Here is a 17,862-nt window from a genome sequence, read left to right as displayed (position 1 = left end):
AGTTGACCAAATCAACAGGTGCATAAACATTTAAGTTTATATAAAAAAATTATAAACAAATTACCTTTCAGATCGTTCTTTTCCAGATCTTTCAGCACCTGCACAAACGCCCAGCTGCTCTCAGACAAAGGCCAACTCTTACGCAGGACCTTAGCCTGGATGATGTACTTATGAGGCTACGAACAAGAAAAACAAATTACACAAAAATTGATGTCAATTCAAAGTTTTGTCTTAAGTATGATATTCTGTTCAGTATTTGAATGAAATTGTGACTTTTTTGGAAGCTAAGTGTCCTCATGAAGCTACATCTAAAAGTCAATTTGAAACAGTTTTCAACTTTTTAAAAAACCACAAGATTCCAATATCCACTTACCCTGAATTCTGTGTCGTCGCCTCCTTCCTCAAATCTATCTGTAGATCCCTTGCTAGCTCTCTGAAATTGAAAAGAAAAGTACAAATCATCTTTCAAATTTGAGAACAATTTTTCCAACAATTGTCAGCGTTTTTTTTCACTTTTTTTTTTTTTTCCTGACCGACTGAGTCACTGACTGAATGACTGTGTCACTGAATATAATAATGTTCTAAACTGCGACTTTCACGTCCAGCTCAAGTCTTGTCTTTTTATTTTGTTATTTTTTTTCTGCCTTTTGCTTAGCTTTTGTTTGAACTGTGTGGACAGGAAAGTTAACTGACCGAGGCTCTTCCATCGTGACTGCTGGCCGAGGGCTGGCGTTTCCTGGCAGAGTTCAAGCTTGACGAACTACCGTGGTGGGGCTTGGCTCCCCGGCCCAGTACAGCTGCAAAACAAGGAAAACAAATGTCTTTATTGATTCAACAACCATCACGTAAAAAGGGAACAATTAATCCATTGAAGAAATAATCAAATCTAGCTGTGGGCCAACTTTTAGGGACTTAACAAGCTAGACGGCTGTAGTCGAGACACTTGTAAAGGATCATGAGTATGCAGGTCAATCATAAGTCCATTCACAAGTTCAATCATAAGTAACAGGGGATGAACAATAACAAAGGAATGACTTCATCTTGGTTCATTTGAAAAGCTTGTGATTTGACTTTGGACTGGATGACTTGTCATTGACTTGTGAGGACGTGTGAGGACTTGTGAAGATTTGTGAGGACGTGTGAGGACTTGTGAGGACCTGCGAGGACTTGTGAGGACTTGTGGAGGTTTGTGAGAGACTTGTGAGGACTTGTGAGGACCTGTGAGAACTTGTGAGGACTTGTGAGGACCTGTGAGAACTTGTGAGGACTTGTGGAGATTTGTGAGGACTTGTGAGGACTTGTGGAGATTTGTGAGAGACTTGAGAGGACTTGTGAGGACCTGTGAGAACTTGTGAGGACTTGTGAGGACCTGTGAGAACTTGTGAGGACTTGTGGAGATTTGTGAGAGACTTGTGAAGACTTGTGAGGACCTGCGAGGACTTGTGAGGACTTGTGGAGATTTGTGAGAGACTTGTGAGGACTTGTGAGGACCTGTGAGAACTTGTGAGGACTTGTGAGGACCTGTGAGAACTTGTGAGGACTTGTGATCCTCGACTAAAACCCTGCCAGAGACTTACACACTCTGCTTCCCGACCGTCTCTCCTCCTCCCCCGGCTCTTTATCCCGATGGAAGGTGAAGGCAGGAATGACGGCGTGTCCTTTCCCCGTTGTGGTTGCCATCACCTCCTCATGGTCCAAGACTTGTAGATTGACGTAGACGTCCGGCTTGGAGGTGCTGAACTGGACACTGGCGACGTGGTCCTCTTGGGGCTTGACGACGTACCTGGAGAGTGGGGTTTGCAAATTAAGTCAAGTTTTGGTGCTGGTAAATGTAATCAAATTGTCTATGGACTCTTTGTAAGAACAGCTAAAATCTGTGTGTCTACTAAAGGGAGGTGAGCCAAGAAACATTTTGTGTTGATTGTTTCCTGTAAGAGGATCCTTGAGAACAATGGTACCAGCAAGGGCAATTCTAAAACTGCCAGTGTTTGTTGTGAGCCAATGGTGCAGGGTATGACTGATAGTCAACTGAATGTGCACAAAAGCAGACTATAGGGATTAAATCATCCATTCTCAAAAATTTGCTATCAATTCTTAGTTGAACTGCCAAACCAGCAAGCAGGAGTTGCAGGTTCAAAACCTGCTCAAGTAAGTGTGTGGTTTTTTTTGCACAGGCTCTCAAAGGGTACGGTGCACACAGCATTAATAATACAATGCCAAGCATGAAGAAAATCCTTGTTTCACAACTTCTCTTCTAAGTTTCTACTGTATTCAATTTTCACCCAGGAAGCATTTTAGGATATTTTCAATGCTCGTACCTCATGATAATGTCCTCTTTGTTAGGGATGTAGTAATCCCTGATCTCACGGACGGTGAAGTTACTATTAGGATGATCCCTGCTGGGCTGAGGCAGCGGGCTTGACGAGCCAATCAGACGCATCCTCCACTTGCCGCTGGGTAAGGGAAGGTCGATGGTACGCGCCTCGGCAACAAACGTGTAGCCTCTCTGAAATGGGAGAAAATATTGAGAAATGTTTACTCGCAGTTGAGGCCTGGAAGCATATTTTATTAATTGTTGAGTACACGAATTTACTTAGCACAACAAATTTTGCTTAGCAAGAATAGCTTACCAGCCAAAATAAATGTAACATACACTGCTTTCGAATGGTTCCCTACGAATTTAAGTTTAGCAAAAATATTTGCTTAGCAATATTTTCTGGTGAGCACTTTCAAGAAATTGGGCTCATATTGCTGAAATAAATTGTGACCCTCACCCAAATGAATGTCTATTTCATGTCATAGGCTATCTATGGCTTAGGCTAAGACCAAAACTCTTTTCTGAAGCTATTGTCTAGTCTGTAGCTTTGAAAACCAGTCTCGGACGCCGCCTATGACTTCAGACTAACCTTATTGCGTTTGTATTCGTATGGAGCAACACGCTGGAAGACCCTTGGAATCTCTTCACCTGTATCGTTATCGATTACTCGCAGCATGCAGGTTGGAATGGACACGTAGAGCTTGGGGACAACCAACATGGGTTCCTGTACATAGAACACATCCCTACAATGGCAAGCAGAACAAAATATTGCTATCATTGATATGTGCTTGGTATCGATAACTCTTAGCATGTTGATTGAATCTCACAATGTACCTGAATGTAGGAAAGCCAATATTAGTTCAAATAATTGAACAACTTAATTTCTACCAAGGAAAACTGTGAAAATATTGATATCATTGATTTGTAAAATCATCAATAACACTCAGCAGACATGTGTTTTATGCATTTCAGACATTTTCAAATATACTTCAAATTTCAAACAGGTAGTAATACTTTTTTAGTCAAGTTCAAAACAATGCCTCTTGTAAAAAGTTTGAACTAACCTGAAGACGACAAACCACGAGTTGACAGGTTGTTCTTGGTAGGTGCCCTGGAAATCCGCATAGGAGATGCGGTTCCATTCATCCTGATAGAAGGGGAAATCTGGCATCATATCAGGATCTATCTTGAACATAGTCCTGGAGAGACAATAAGATACATAGGCATGGTGTAAGTCATCCCACTTCTGCAACCAAGTCATCCCACTTCTGCAACCAACTTTTTAACCACCTTTTTTTTCAAATTAAAGACAGATGGCATAATTAAAATACACGACTGTTGCAGTTGTTTAAAAAATGACTCCAGCGTCTCGTCAACATTAAATTAATACATAAAGTTTGCCTGACTGAAACCAAAATGTAATTTTGTCGATCCAAGTTCCAGGCAACTCAGGCACACCACTGAAACGGGTGTAATATTGTTATAACTAAAATGACAAACAAACTTCTCAAATTGTAAATGCTCAAATTCCAAGTGATAGCGTCCTCAAGGCTCCCAGTGCTTTACGTACCTGAAAAGATGTAATGAGTGTTGTTCAAAGTTGGCCTCTAGGGTTGACCAGACTTTCAAGAGCTGTTCCTTGGCCTGTAGGTTCTCCTCAGATCCTGAAAAATTGATGAATTATTGATTATTGATTAATTGATCAGTGGATCATTACTGAATAAATACTTTACTGAATTATCATCTGGCAGAATTGTTCATATATTCGAGCATGAATTTGGATGGAATATGTTCTACAGCAAATTATATCCTAAAGTCATTGATTGAAGTACCTGCTGCTAAATCAGAATGGAACTGGCCCACAACCTGTGGTAAGCTCGATGGTTAAGTAGTAAGGCTCTAGTAAACAGACGGTTGTGGCTTCGAATCCTATCCAAGTATTAAAGTGTGTGATTTTCTGTTCTGACAACTTCTCAGAAAGCACTGCTCATACAGTGCTTCTGTTGGTAAATGGCAAAGCCATGCTGAAATGAGCCATTCTGGTTTGGCCATAAGCCCCGCCCACCACCTCTCAAAGTGCTCGTGACTAAATTTGACCAAGCAACCATGGTCACCTGACCACAAGTCTCGATCTAATTGGTCAATGCGTAGTTTGATTGACAGGTAGGTAGGATCAACTGAGTATAATGTAGTCCGGCTGTGTGTCTTAATACCTGGTGTTCTTGAAGCTCTTATCTTGCGGATGAAGTAACTCCTCCAGTGTTTAGAGATGGTAGTGACTGCGTCCATCTCGTCCTCAGAAGGCTCTCTGTGTGAATCAATCAATCAATCAATCAAAGTAAAGTCATAGTGTGACAAGTTAAGCTGAGGACAGGTGATAGGAAACAAATAAAAGTTGAGAGTTCTGGTTCTTCTCAGAACCACTGATCTCTTTAGGAAGAAATGGTTCCTTTTCTCACTTCAAAAAGTGTATCTGCAACCTTGTCTCAACATGTTAACCCTCCCTCTCTCAGTGACAATGTGTAGCGAGTAACCCTAGGGGTATAAATGTAACAGGTTTTAACAGGTCTGTAATTAGCCTCATACTGGTACAATTGACAGGTTAAAATGGCTGCAACACAAGCTGTACCAGTATTAATGGTCAACCTACATCTATCTATCAAACCACTTCAACAGGCTTTGGCAGTTATACGGTGTAATCCATAGGGTCTCTGGTAGTTGATGACCAGCCTGTACAAAAACTACCGAGAGAGGTAGGGGTTAGGGTTTTTGAGAGTTTGCGATAGTTACCAGTATAGGAAGGTTAATCAGGGTTTATTAGGGTAAAAACTATTTCTTTATGCAAATTAGCTCACCTGTTCTGCCATGTGTCAGGCACTTCACCTGCGAAAAACAAACAACAAAACTTCAAATACAATTGCCTCCAATTACTAGCATGGGAAAATCTTTTCAAATCACTGATTGAATTTTATAAAATAACAAGCAGCTGAATTGCAAGGAAGGCAGCAAGAAGAAAATACAGCATTTGTATTCCATCGAAGCGTTAGCAAGAAAGGGTTTGCCAAAAATGCAGAGCATGAGAAAAAAGGGAGCTCTCATGGTGAGTGGGAAATAAGGCATTGTAAAAAAGACTAACCACAGCCTGTTAATTGTAAACTTTGGGACAACTCCTCTATGGCTGTTAAGCTATTGTTGTTAACACCGATGTTATTCTCTCTAATATGAAATTTGTTATTTTTGATGTTGGAATATATCAACATTTTTATGTTCATGCTGTATGAGAATGACGTTAGATATCCAAACTACTATTAGTTACAGAAGAAATTGAAGTTAATCCAAGCTTACTTTGAAGAAATGGATGTTTCTCTTAAAACTTGCCAGGCTAAAAACCGTCAGGCTACTAGCCCGAATGTCACTAAATCTTACGTTCACTATTACCAGGTTTTAAAAAATACTTGGACAAAAAAAATGCAAAGATATAATAAAACTAAAATCTACATGTTTATTAGAAGCCAGCGGACAGCAATGACATTTTCAAGAACACATTCAATAATCAAGACCAAATAAAGAATTGTTTTGTTAATGTTAAGCTTAATATACACGACATACATTCCATTTCTGTAGAAGTATAATCATACTGATATTTGTTATTTTCAATTATTTCTACGCAGAATTCTTTGCAGGTGGTATTTTTCATACTAAGGAGAGTCAACCAGGGGGAGTTCCAACTCACGATGACAACTTTTATTAACCAAACCTCCCCAACTCCATCCTCCCATTTTGGTGGATTTGGGGGACTTGGTCCTGCAGGCCTGGTTTGACTAAATACTGATGGAGTATGATGGACTTGGGCCTGGAGGCCTAAAGCAAAGCATGCATTGGAAGCAGTGTAATTGATGGATTTTGGCGGACTTGGTTCAGTACTTAGTAGAAGACAGTAGGGAGTTAGGGTTAATGACGACAATTTTCATTACTACTTGTATATGATTTCAATTTACACAATTTTGAAAATGCATCCAAAACGGCAGCATCTGCACTACATTATTCATAACTAGAGTGTTAATATATGCACAAGGTCCACAGTGCTACAAATTACAATCACTGTTACAAACGGTCTTCCGACCCCTCCCCAGTCCCATCTCACTACAAGTACTTTTTATAACCACGACAAAAAAACATTTGACTTAGCAAAATAAAATAAGATTTCAGAAGGGGTGCCAGTGGTTGCAAATGCTAACTAAGAATTTTACAGCAGCAGGTGTTGACATACTCTAATGACGACAGCATGGAATTCAGCAAGGGACGTGTTTTATTAACGAGTGTTACGTGTTACCCAACGGGACCAACTTACGTTTCTTGAGTTTGGCGGACTTTCTGGAGGCGGCCGTAGCTGAAAGCAAATTTACGTCGGTTGAAATTTAAAAGACACATTGACAAATTGACGTGTGCAATCAGAGGGTATGTTTTCCTTAATGCCCAAAAGAAATTCATTCACATTGATAAGACTATGATGTGTTTTGTGCAAAAAATCTAATATTCTCAGGTAATCTCTTGTTTATTTTTTACAGCATTTTGAACGAACTTGTTGAGGCTTCCAAAATGTTATTTACCAGAACCAGTGAAGTTTGTTTGGTCCTAATTTTGATATTTTTTTCTAAGTTGTTCTTTTATTGAAAAAGATACGAAATGCTTCCTAAAATTTTAGTATGTGCCTGGTGAAATAGATGCAAAAATGATGATGATCAAAACTACAAAACTGTTAATTAAAACATGCAAACAAGAAAAAAAAAACAAGACTAAAAAAAATAACAAAAGAAAACCAAAAAAAAACCAAAAGGGAATTCAAACCAAGCATGCAACATGTGACAGGGAATTCTCATGCAAAATAGTGAGAAAAAAAATCCTCCAAAAAAGAAATGTAAACATAAAATATAAAGTTCTTAAAATACATAACATTCACCTATAAAGACATCTCACGATACACCAATTGTAAATTTCAGTTAATTCCATTTCCAATAAAAACAAAAACTAAATTCTACGTTTTAATTGACTTACACTGAAAGATCATAGGGTGTAAAACAAGCGGAAGACAAAATAAATCACCAACTTTCCGAATAAAATTTTCAACAGTCTGTACATCACAACTATTCCTACTTTTTGAGTAAAATCCTTAAATATCTAGTTCGCGAAATCCTTGTGGAGACCTATATTCACCTTTAGAAATTGCCAAGTGGAGACATCTACAATATTTTGTTCCGTATACCCAGGTCTCCGCAAGGCATAATTTTTCGAAGCACTCCATCAGACACAAAAAAGCCAATCAAAAAACACAAAGCCAACCACCAGCTTCCAAACAAAGAAGATCACCCCAAAATAAATCCAATTATTTCACAAAACCTGAAAAAGACAGAGAATACAGAGACACAAAAAAAAGATGTGCTACAGGACTTAGGAAATAGACTCCAAAATAAAAACACCATCACAGTCACAAGCTACATACTACCATTAGTACCTGTAGATTCGTGTGCGGCAATTTCATCTATGGTGGGCGGAGCATACAAATTAAGGGGGAGGAAGGTGATCAATGGTTGAAAGGAGGAATTATTGACTGGGGTTTTGTCAACGGGGGCTGGGGGAGGGGGTGCAGCCGGGGGACGGAGGGGTGCAGCCAGGAGGTGCAATACACAGTGTGTAAATGAGATTAAGTTGGGAATAGGTTAACAAAATATTTGTAGGCATTCACGGTTCAGTCAATGCATGCTCATAGAAACTTCATGGGTTAGCTATTGGCAAAAGCAGATAATAGCTTTCTGAATACTTTCTATCTATTGCCCACATTTGAATTACAAGTGCACTATTCAGTAAATTGGGATAAAACCAGCTTTTTCACAATCGCATCTTAATACCTCATAGGGACCATTTTTCTAATAATAATAGTAATCTTATTACCTTGCTAAATGAAATCATCATTGCTAAATTATCAAGTATATTTTAATAAGTTTCTATTAAAGAGTCTCTTTTTTGAGGGCAAAGTATGGATTCTGTCAGGAATTATTACAAAAAATCTTCTTTGCAAAGTTATGTATTTGTCCACAAAAAAATTCAAAAAAATTAAATATTGTGCAAAAGTCAATGAAATTTAGCACTATTGGCCAAAGATGATATATCCATCTTCATGCATATTCATCACTATGCAAATAGTCATCACTGCATCAACCAATCACAGCACACACAATACCTGGCCTGCTTTCTGGAGCCAACGCTGTGCCTCCTGAAATTACCATGTAAAAAGGAATCCCAATTGTTTTTTAAAACTCATAGACTGCTTTGTTAAGTCGACCACTCGTGACAACTTTTCAACACGATATTTCTTAATTGACAAGCCATCTGCTGTTGAAAATGTGTTCATATTTTGTTTTCCATGACTGTAACTGTTTTACACCCTCAAAACTATCTACAAGTGTAAAACGCACCTTTACTTTCCATTTTCAATATTTCATTCCTAGTTCCTTGAAAAAATACCAAGGAATTCTACAATTACATGTTGTAACCCTAATTAGCAGCTGTCGAACGACGTACAGTTTGTGTGCAATTTCCCAATTTAAGGTACCTTTGGAACGATATACAGAGAGTCAGGATTTACTGCACAAACGAAACTAGCAGGACTAAGGTACTACATCTGGAATTTTCTCCAAAGACATTGGTCTGATAATTTGGTTTTTTTTAGCATGTTGTTACCCTAATTAGCAGCTTTCAAATAACGTTAATGCAAATTTCCCATTTTAAGGAAAGACCTGAAAGCCACAAGCAAACCTCCGACAACCCATGTAGGATACCAAACTCTGCGTACCCTCCACCTGCCAAGCAGAGGAACCGAAATACCGCCCTCTATCAACCATGCATAACCCAGATAGATTTTCCCACGCCAGCCATGCTCACCTGGTCTGCTGCCAGCGTAGTTGATGCCGGACACCGTCTTGGAAGTGACGTCCAAGGTGAAGACCTTCCAGGCGTAGGCAATCTCGGGGGTGAAGTTCTCCCCGAAGGCCTTACGAAGGGTCAGGAAGAGAGACTCCCCAAAAACCTGTTGGGGGAAAAATTAAATTCTATATTTCTAATGTTTATTCCCTTGTTCAATTTTCAAGTTCTTGTTGCCCAGAAAATTATGACATTGTATAGTTTTCAACATATTTCTGACATTTTGCTCTAACAATTATTTCTATGATTTCCACCATCTCTTACAAATTTTCACCATTTTTCATCAAGTTTTTATTAGTAATTTCTTGTCCTTGAATTTTCTCACAAATAAATAACAAATGTGGTTTTGAAAAGATTTTTGTGGCTACTTTTTCTTCATTTTTATATTCTGCAGGATTAAAACAAACTGTGATTTTTTACAGCATTTCTTGGCCAATTTTTTTTTCCATTTTTTTTTCATTTTGCAAGTTTTTCAATGAATTTTGTGTTCGTCTCAAATTAACTGAAGGCTTTCCATTGCTATCCCAGGGAATTTAAAGGCTTTTCTAATTGTCCAGGGAAATCTCACACTAACTCACATCAAAGTTGTGTAGGACGGGCTCCCTGTTTTTCCTGACAGGGCAGTGGATGTTGTTCATGGTCGTCATGGCTTCCTTGAGGGTTTCTGCGTTGTCCACTTGCTGGATGACGTTACCGATGGCTCGCATTAATTGGCTGGCATGGTCTACAAAACGACAACTCTCCTGATTGGTAGAAAAAGGTTCAAATATGAGTAGAATAGAGAGGGGGGACCATCTGTGATTACATGATTAAAATGAGATTGGAGGCTTCAGGAGACTGAGAATGATGGAAATTTCTTCAAGTCTGGAGTAACAGATCGTCTCACAACACCGTTGTCCGAAGAGATGAATGTATCATTAAGGAACAACCAGTACATTTTTAGAAGCAATTCAAAGTTGCCATTTAGCAAAGTTTGGAGGCTGGAATAGTGTAAACACTTTGACTTTATGAATTTCAAAACTTTTGCACCGAGTTAACTCAATACCTGCAAAAGGGACCTGTTTAATTTCTATCGTTCTCTTGGGTTTGCAAAAACACTACAAAAAAAATCAAGATAAAGCCTTGTACAAAAAAAAATAAAAGCAACTGAACAGTGTTAGAGGCAAACTTAGAAAATTTACTGAAAAGTACCAGAAGAAGTATGTTACTGATTTCTAAATATTTTAATTCGAAACAGACCAATCAGAAGCTTGTCTGTACCTTGACCAGGTGCGTCATGACCGTTTCCTCCTCCCCATACACGAATGGTACAGTCGAGCACAGGTGCACATGGTAACCCAAGGGGGCGCTCATGGTGAACCGTAACACGTGTCGGCCGGGGGGTAAGGTGAGGGCCGCGGCCTTGGTGGAGGTGGTACGGATGCGTAGGATTGGCTGGCCTACGATCAGGCTCTTCCAGGAATAAGGCTCGGCCACCAGGAGGCCTGGAGTATTGGGGGTGATGGTAGGGGCGGTGGGGGGTTCCTTTGTCAGGGCTGAAGGGATGGGGGAAAAATGAGGGGTTGCTGTTCAGAATTTACAAATATTTGGTTGGACACAGAAATTGAGTGGATTCGAACCTGCGACACCTGTTAATCTGTTTTACGGTTTCATCTGTGCATGATTTGTGAAGCGCCTTAAATCTGCTTGTTCATATCAAAAATTCAAAGATGACTGGTCAAACTAGGGTCAAATGTCACTGCAAAAGATTTTTGGTGGAATTTACGTTGACAAATTCACTGAGATGGTTCCAGGAAGTACGGAGAACAAAAGGTACATTCATTGTTGATTAGCTTTCACTGGATAAAATGTAAACCATTTATCTTAAACGATCTTGCTCACAGAGGTAGCATTAAGTATAACTGAGATAGCACATTAAGAAATCTTTAGTGAACAGTGTGCTTTATAAATGCTGTGTTTGACTTATTCGGAGGCCTTACCGACTCCGTCCGCTACGCTGCTGGATCCAGCCACTGATTCAGCATCCTTGTGTTTGTCCTTCTCTCTGGTGGAGCTGTGGGAGGTCTTGGGGGGCTCCAGTGGGGGTTCCAGCCACCGAGACAGCGAGGAGAAACTCACGATGATCTCCGTGGTCTCCAAGTTATCCACGACTGAAGTTGTGAGGAGTTAAGGAACGGTCTCACTAGCTAGCATTTGGAAATGGCTGTTTTTAAGTGCCTTATTTCTGTAATGTGGCTGGTTCAATTCTCAGTTTTTTTTATGAAAAATTCCTTGAAAGCTTTTGGGGAGATTTAAACTATTAAATGAATGAACAAATCTGAAAGGATACAGAAATAGTGCGGGGCTCGGTCATCCAAAGGAGTCTGCGAAATCAAAAGAAAAATATTGAATTTAAGAAATTTTAGCAATGAGGAATGTATACTGATTTAATGTAATTCATCAATACAGATTTCTGGACTAGTCAAATAAAAACTTTGGGACACTTCAGTTACGTTTTTATCATGGCCGGTTTGGAATGTTATATTGTCCTTGTTTTCTGTCCCTCTATCTTCTCTCCCCTGTCAAACTGTCCACCCTCCCTTCCCTCCCCCCTTGACCCATTCTTTGTCGCATCCTTCAGTCTTGTCTGGTCATACTTTTTCAATTTCCAATTTTGTTTACTTTTTGATATATCTTTGCTTTGTCATTGTACTTTTGTTCATTTGTTGGCCGAATAAATAATAATAATAATAATAATAATCATGGCAGTTATTGTTGGAAGTGATGGCTCATGTAAAACTAAAGATTCTAAACTGTGGACTTCAGTGTCTTCTTAACACTTTTATTCATGGCATGAAATACTACTATGAAAGGAAACTGGTTTCTAAGATGGAAATTTTGTGGAAGCTGGATATTTTTTACAGATCGTTGTGTCTAATTGTTGGACATGTGCAGCTCAAGCAATCATGCACAGATGATATTTACACATCATTTTAACTCTCTCAATACATACATACATGCACACGGAAAGCTAAACATATTAAATGATGAAAGTATCTAAATGGTATCTTAATATTATCTGTGGCTATTCGTGTATTTTATAAATGCTACATAAGGGCTCAAAAGTGCAGCAGCGTTGTTCGCTAAGGTCTACAGGGTGCATTCATACAGTGCAGAGTGAAGCTAAGCAACAGTAGCAGAACCAGAACATTGATATTTTTTTTCCTGGGAAAGCTACCGTTATTGTGACAGAAACTCATTTCAATTACCTTGTCTTTTTCCTGATGTGAAATATCAAAGCAGCAAATGGAAGAATCAAATAAATTGGGGATTAAGTCAGGTTTACACAATCAAAATTTTGTCACTATCCAAAGGAAGAAACAAAAACAAGTTCGGAAGTAAGTTAACATTTAAGTGGTAATAGCCAGGATTGTGAAACAGGATGTCAAATTTTCAGTGAAGTGAAAAACCGGGTGCCTGAAGTGTTCACATACATTTGCATGAAAAAGGGGAAAAAAAAAATGACAAAAACTATTTTTGAATTGAACTCAAGTGATTACAAGACACGTAACCTGAAAATGATATTGGAGTTTTTTGTAGGAGTGAATTTACGTAGCGTGCTGGTCAGACTTACGTGGTGTTGTGGCGACGGGCTGAAGGGGATCCTAGCCGGGGTCTGTGACGTCATGGAGGCGCTGGGGTTAGGTCCACCGGGGGCCGCAGACTTCTTGCTGCCTGTGGGCTGCACACCCTTCACAAGTTGGGAAACGGAACAGAAAAATGAAATTAGTTGGAAAACAAATGGAATGCGGGATTGATTTTTGTAACCGAACAAGTTCAGTGTTTTGAATCTGGCTTTAAGTCCAAGGCAGTACCAGTGAAAAAGAAAACTTGGCATGTATGTGAGTTAAAAACTTGGGAGGGAAAAGGCTCAAAGTTTGACTTAACGTGATTCCTGATTTCAGCCCAGTTTTGATCCTCCACTAAAGTAGACTTTTCAATGTTTTAATGGTCTTAATTAGACATTATAATCTTGGGTCTGAGCTCACCAAGTCTGTGTGCAAGTCCAAGAACGTTATGGCATTAATAAGCAACTTTAAATCCAATTTTGATTTAATTCAGGTGTTTTAGTTGACTACCATATTCCAAATTGTGACTTGTGCAATCATTACATCTCAAGCAACATCAATTGGAAGACCAGACAATGACACAAGATGTCCAATTCAACATAACGTGTGCTCCAAATAAAACCTACCACGCACATAAAAAAAACACAAGTACAACTACAAATGATATCGTGCCTGTCATGTACATGTACATATCACTCCTAATGGAGGTTTCTTTGGATTAATTCAAATGAGTTAATTATATTCTACAAATGGGTTAGTGGTGATGATTGTGTCTTCCAAATTAACTGTGCTGATGCTGGACTAAATGGACAAATCACAGATCTGGGCTACATCATGAATATGCATAAGGTGTGATAATTTTAATCAACCAACAACATACACGGGGGGGGGGGGGGGGGGGGTCCCCAAATCTATGAATGAGATTTACATTTAATATATCTATTTTTAAGTCAACAGAATATACAAAATGTCAATTAAGAATAAATGCAATTTTACATCTTCAAATTTGTACTTTTCACTTTTTTGCTAGACAGAGAATTTACTTGTTTCACAAAACACACAAAGAAATACAGAAAATTAAAAACTTTGTGACTTTTACAAGGAAGAGGGCCACTAAAAGGTGAAAACAAATATTTTTTCAATGCATGCAAAAAAGGGAACATTTCTTTCACACCAGAGGTAAACAAAAAGTTTACTTTTCCCAAGGAAATATTCCACATAGGCAAGGGTGTGCACCATGCTATTAAAAAATAACCAGTAGGATAGACATGCATCTCTACAGAGCAACAAACAATTTGCGTATCATCGTACGTAATCATGACAATATTCCTGTCTAGATGAGGAGCGGCAAATCTTGGGAACTTGCAGGAGCAGCTAGAGAATGAGTAGCAATGAGATTTAGCAATAAAAGAGAATGTTGTTATAGTGTAGAAGAGAAAGAAGAAACATCTGCATTGGTTTATAGTGGAAATTATTAGGCTAAATGTTGGCCACTGAAAAATACAGCCCTTTATCTGGTGTGGCTATCAAAAATTCATTTTGTGGAGGGATACTTATCTGTACAAATATAGCAGAAAGTTGTAAGTGATGATTTGTTCATAAATTTAATATTAAAAAAAAACAGTTCTCCGAGCATAAGATTACTTTTCTCCTTTCTAAGTTTTCAGAATGATGAACAACATTGTTTTCAATGGCCATATGCATGTACATTAGTGGAGCAGAGACTCCAAATTAATTGTAACATGAGTGGCTTGAGCTAGATTATTTCTGCACTGATTTCCTGGAAGTTTTTGTTACGTTAATATAGCATGCACCATCAGTACATGTATGTAAATCTATGCAAATGTTCACCGCTTCGCTAACTTTGGCTGTTATTGATTACACACGATGTCATTATGCTACCACCATGGAAACAGTGAATGTACATGATGTCTTCTATGATTATGCGAATCTATTCAAAAAATGAAATTGTAATTAATTCAAAAAAAAATTTTTTTACATGTCACCTTTGTTAGTTCTGTAGATGGAAGTGAGTATTGTTTTATACAATATTCTGAAAGGGCCGTAACATGATTTTGTAAAATTGAGGAATAAAAGACGATTGAAAACCTGAGATACGTCACTCCGCCGACTGGAATAGGTGGGTAGCATATTAGTCAATGGTGCAACCTCAAGCTGTGGGGTGTATATTTGGGGTCGGAAGGGGGTCAAAAGGGAGTCAGAGGGGTCATAGAGGTCAAAGGGTGTGAAACGGGTCAAAGTGGGTCAAAGCGGGTCAAAGTAGGTCAGAAGTAGGTCAGAAGAAAGAAAAAGGGTCAAATGAGGTCAAAGTGGGTCAGAAGTGGGTCGAAGAAAGAAAAAGGGTCAAAGGGGGTCAAAGCAGGTCAGAGTGGTCAGAAGGGAGAAAAGGGGTCAAAGGGGGTCAAAGGGAGGCAGGGAGGTACAGATTCAGAAATGACACAGGAAAGAGGAATGTTTTGGAGTTCAGAAAAACAAGGAACAGGAAAGGATGACAAAACAAATTTGAAGTAAAACAATAGAAAAAGATTTGATGATGAGCATTTCATGCATTGCAAAAAGCCTCAATGGAAAGACAAATATACTGGCTAAAGCTTTGGAGTTTGTGAATTAAAAGCAGGCGGAAGGAGTGAACTTCCCGACTCGACTCTAGTCAAACTCAATGAGTGAGTTTTCGATAACTCGACTTGAGTCATTCCCAAGTGACTCAATTTATCAATCCTTTCACAGCTTACAAATCAAGTTGTACTAACACAATTACTCAAATTTCAGTATACAAGAGGAACACAATAACAATACCAGATGTCTGTCCAGAAAAACACAACGTATTTCGGAATGATATAAACAGCATACATGTACTACCGATACGGACTAAAAACGTGCCATCAATTACTTGAAAAACCTAGGCCAACACTTTTGTGCAAGATGAAATTGTTAGCCTGGTAAGCAAACTGCATGGGTGTCGGATACAAACAAAGTAAGATGAAATTTTGCAGACTTTTACAAACCTGGGCATTTTTGAGATATTTTTCCAGTTTCTAAGCAGGAGTTAGCATTAATGAGAAAATCAAGACTATTAGCAGAGCATCAGATAAACAAAAAAATGGTTAACAGCTCGAATAAATTAAATTATTAAATATAAAGAGAGAGATGGTTATATTGCCGGTCAAAACCATGCAAAATTTGGATAGGAAAACTGTATACATTAAACTTCAAACAAACAAAAAATGCCCCAAATTTTCAAAGATTTTCAGGGTAAAAGCATAATCAAAATGCAAAACCACATTTTTTTGGATGATATACAAAGTACAGGGTCTAGGAGAAAATTACTTTTTGAAACAGATTTCTAGATTCATGAAAACACAGTTGTTAAAAGGAGGAAAATTGGGACTCTAGCTTAATGGCTGAGACACTTGGCTTGTAACTGGAGGTTCAGGGTTCGAATCTAGCCACATACAAGGGTGGAAATCTTACCTTGAGATCTGATACTCTGTGGTTGCACATGTAGGTAGCTGGCTTGTGGAAGATGTACAGAGTCCTGTAAATCGAAAGACACATTTTTTTTAAGTTTTACGGAAAGGATTTGATGATTCTGAATAACGTTTGTTCCATTTCAATGAAAATGTACAGGGCACAAACATAATTTTTTTAAGAGGATAAAGTTTGGTATAAAGCAAAAATACCGTGAAAGTTTAAAACAGACGTAGAAAGGAAAACAAACAAACTTTAAGTAAATGCTACAAAAAATATTGGTTAGTGTAAAATGCTCCAAACTTGTAAAAAACAGACTGCCCAACAGGCAGACAAACAGACTGACCAACTGATTGACCCAAAATTATAAGACTCACTTGAAGCATTTGCAGAAGTCTTCAAAGTCCATCCAGATATCCTTGGGCACCATCTTCTCAACCTTGACCTCCTCCTTGGGTGGTTCGGCCGTTCCTGCCTCCCCATCCATCGTTGAGCCTAGCCCCTCCCCTGCCCCAGTCACCACTGATAGGGTGTCAGTCATCTCATCACCTGGCTTCAGGGAACCGATCTCTGCCAAAAAAATATCATAAAAAGTATAAAGTTATTAAAGAGCAGGAAAGTGTTTTCTGAATAGCGACTTCATCCCCAGGTTCAGTTTCAGGCTAAATCTCACGTCTATTTTCTGCTACTCAATATAAAAAATAATTTAAAACACAATGGCAAACGTAGAGTTTTTTAGTTCAAGAGTTATAGGCTCCGTTGTCACTCTGGAGCTGCAAATGAAGCCAGAGCTTGAGGCATGGCCACGTTTTGGCAAACATCCCCATGGATAAATTCAGTACCAGCATAGAGCAACAGTCCAGAGCTTATAGATTCTTTGATTGGCTTTTCTCCCCCAACTGACCTGATTTGTCCGATGAGTCTTTCTCCTTGGTTTCCACCTTGGTTTCCTTGACAACCACCTTCATCTCAGCCTTGGCTGGAGTCTTATCGGCACCTTTGATTACCTTACGGGCCGACTTCTTGCGAGTTGGGCTAGCACTCTGTCAAAGAAAGAAATCACAGGACAAGTTACAATGGGACGACTGCAACAGCTAAAATTACAAGCAAGACGTAATAGTCTGTGACAGTTCTGTAGTTATGATCAAAGTTATTGACTACGTCAAAAAACATTTGACCCAAAAAACACAACTTTCAAACTAAAATTCCCCAAAATTTAATTTAAAAAATTTGGCTGATACAATTTGTTCCTTGGACTCATACCTTCTCCTTGTCCTTGTCATTTTCAACTTTGGGGCTCTTGTTGTCGGCACGCTTGACGACAGCTGATGACTTGCGGCGATTGGTTGGCGAGGCACACGAGGTGGGCACCGGTGATATAACATCAGGTGGTTTCTGGATGGGAACCAGTGGAAACAATCAATAACAATTCTCAAAGAACCCATCAAGAAGGAATTTCAATCCCGCTTC

At 38.9% G+C, this 17,862-nt stretch overlaps 1 protein-coding gene across 2 annotated transcripts in view; it reads right to left on the bottom strand.

Annotated features, from left to right (window-relative positions):
• Positions 1-17,862, bottom strand: part of LOC119746003 (androglobin-like) — a 42,719-nt gene that overhangs the window by 9,089 nt on the left and 15,768 nt on the right. For both annotated transcript variants that reach the window (XM_038222752.1, XM_038222753.1), the window contains 26 exons: positions 17,656-17,787; positions 17,297-17,435; positions 16,770-16,962; positions 16,396-16,459; positions 15,930-15,959; positions 15,013-15,078; positions 12,909-13,025; positions 12,544-12,555; positions 11,625-11,658; positions 11,275-11,445; positions 10,556-10,830; positions 9,874-10,038; positions 9,257-9,401; positions 8,556-8,588; positions 7,830-7,856; positions 6,669-6,707; positions 5,173-5,200; positions 4,531-4,625; positions 3,888-3,981; positions 3,382-3,516; positions 2,907-3,060; positions 2,319-2,506; positions 1,578-1,783; positions 694-797; positions 374-433; positions 65-176 (listed from right to left, as the gene is read on the bottom strand). In XM_038222752.1, the coding sequence (XP_038078680.1) occupies positions 65-176; positions 374-433; positions 694-797; positions 1,578-1,783; positions 2,319-2,506; positions 2,907-3,060; positions 3,382-3,516; positions 3,888-3,981; positions 4,531-4,625; positions 5,173-5,200; positions 6,669-6,707; positions 7,830-7,856; positions 8,556-8,588; positions 9,257-9,401; positions 9,874-10,038; positions 10,556-10,830; positions 11,275-11,445; positions 11,625-11,658; positions 12,544-12,555; positions 12,909-13,025; positions 15,013-15,078; positions 15,930-15,959; positions 16,396-16,459; positions 16,770-16,962; positions 17,297-17,435; positions 17,656-17,787 (2,818 nt within the window). The remainder of the gene's footprint in view (positions 1-64; positions 177-373; positions 434-693; positions 798-1,577; positions 1,784-2,318; positions 2,507-2,906; positions 3,061-3,381; positions 3,517-3,887; positions 3,982-4,530; positions 4,626-5,172; positions 5,201-6,668; positions 6,708-7,829; positions 7,857-8,555; positions 8,589-9,256; positions 9,402-9,873; positions 10,039-10,555; positions 10,831-11,274; positions 11,446-11,624; positions 11,659-12,543; positions 12,556-12,908; positions 13,026-15,012; positions 15,079-15,929; positions 15,960-16,395; positions 16,460-16,769; positions 16,963-17,296; positions 17,436-17,655; positions 17,788-17,862) is intronic.

Source organism: Patiria miniata, unplaced genomic scaffold (assembly GCF_015706575.1).
Source record: "Patiria miniata isolate m_02_andy unplaced genomic scaffold, ASM1570657v1 HiC_scaffold_7, whole genome shotgun sequence".
NCBI lineage: Eukaryota > Metazoa > Echinodermata > Asteroidea > Valvatida > Asterinidae > Patiria > Patiria miniata.
Note: the sequence above shows the minus strand (reverse complement) of the source record. Positions and strands in the feature narration are given on the sequence as shown.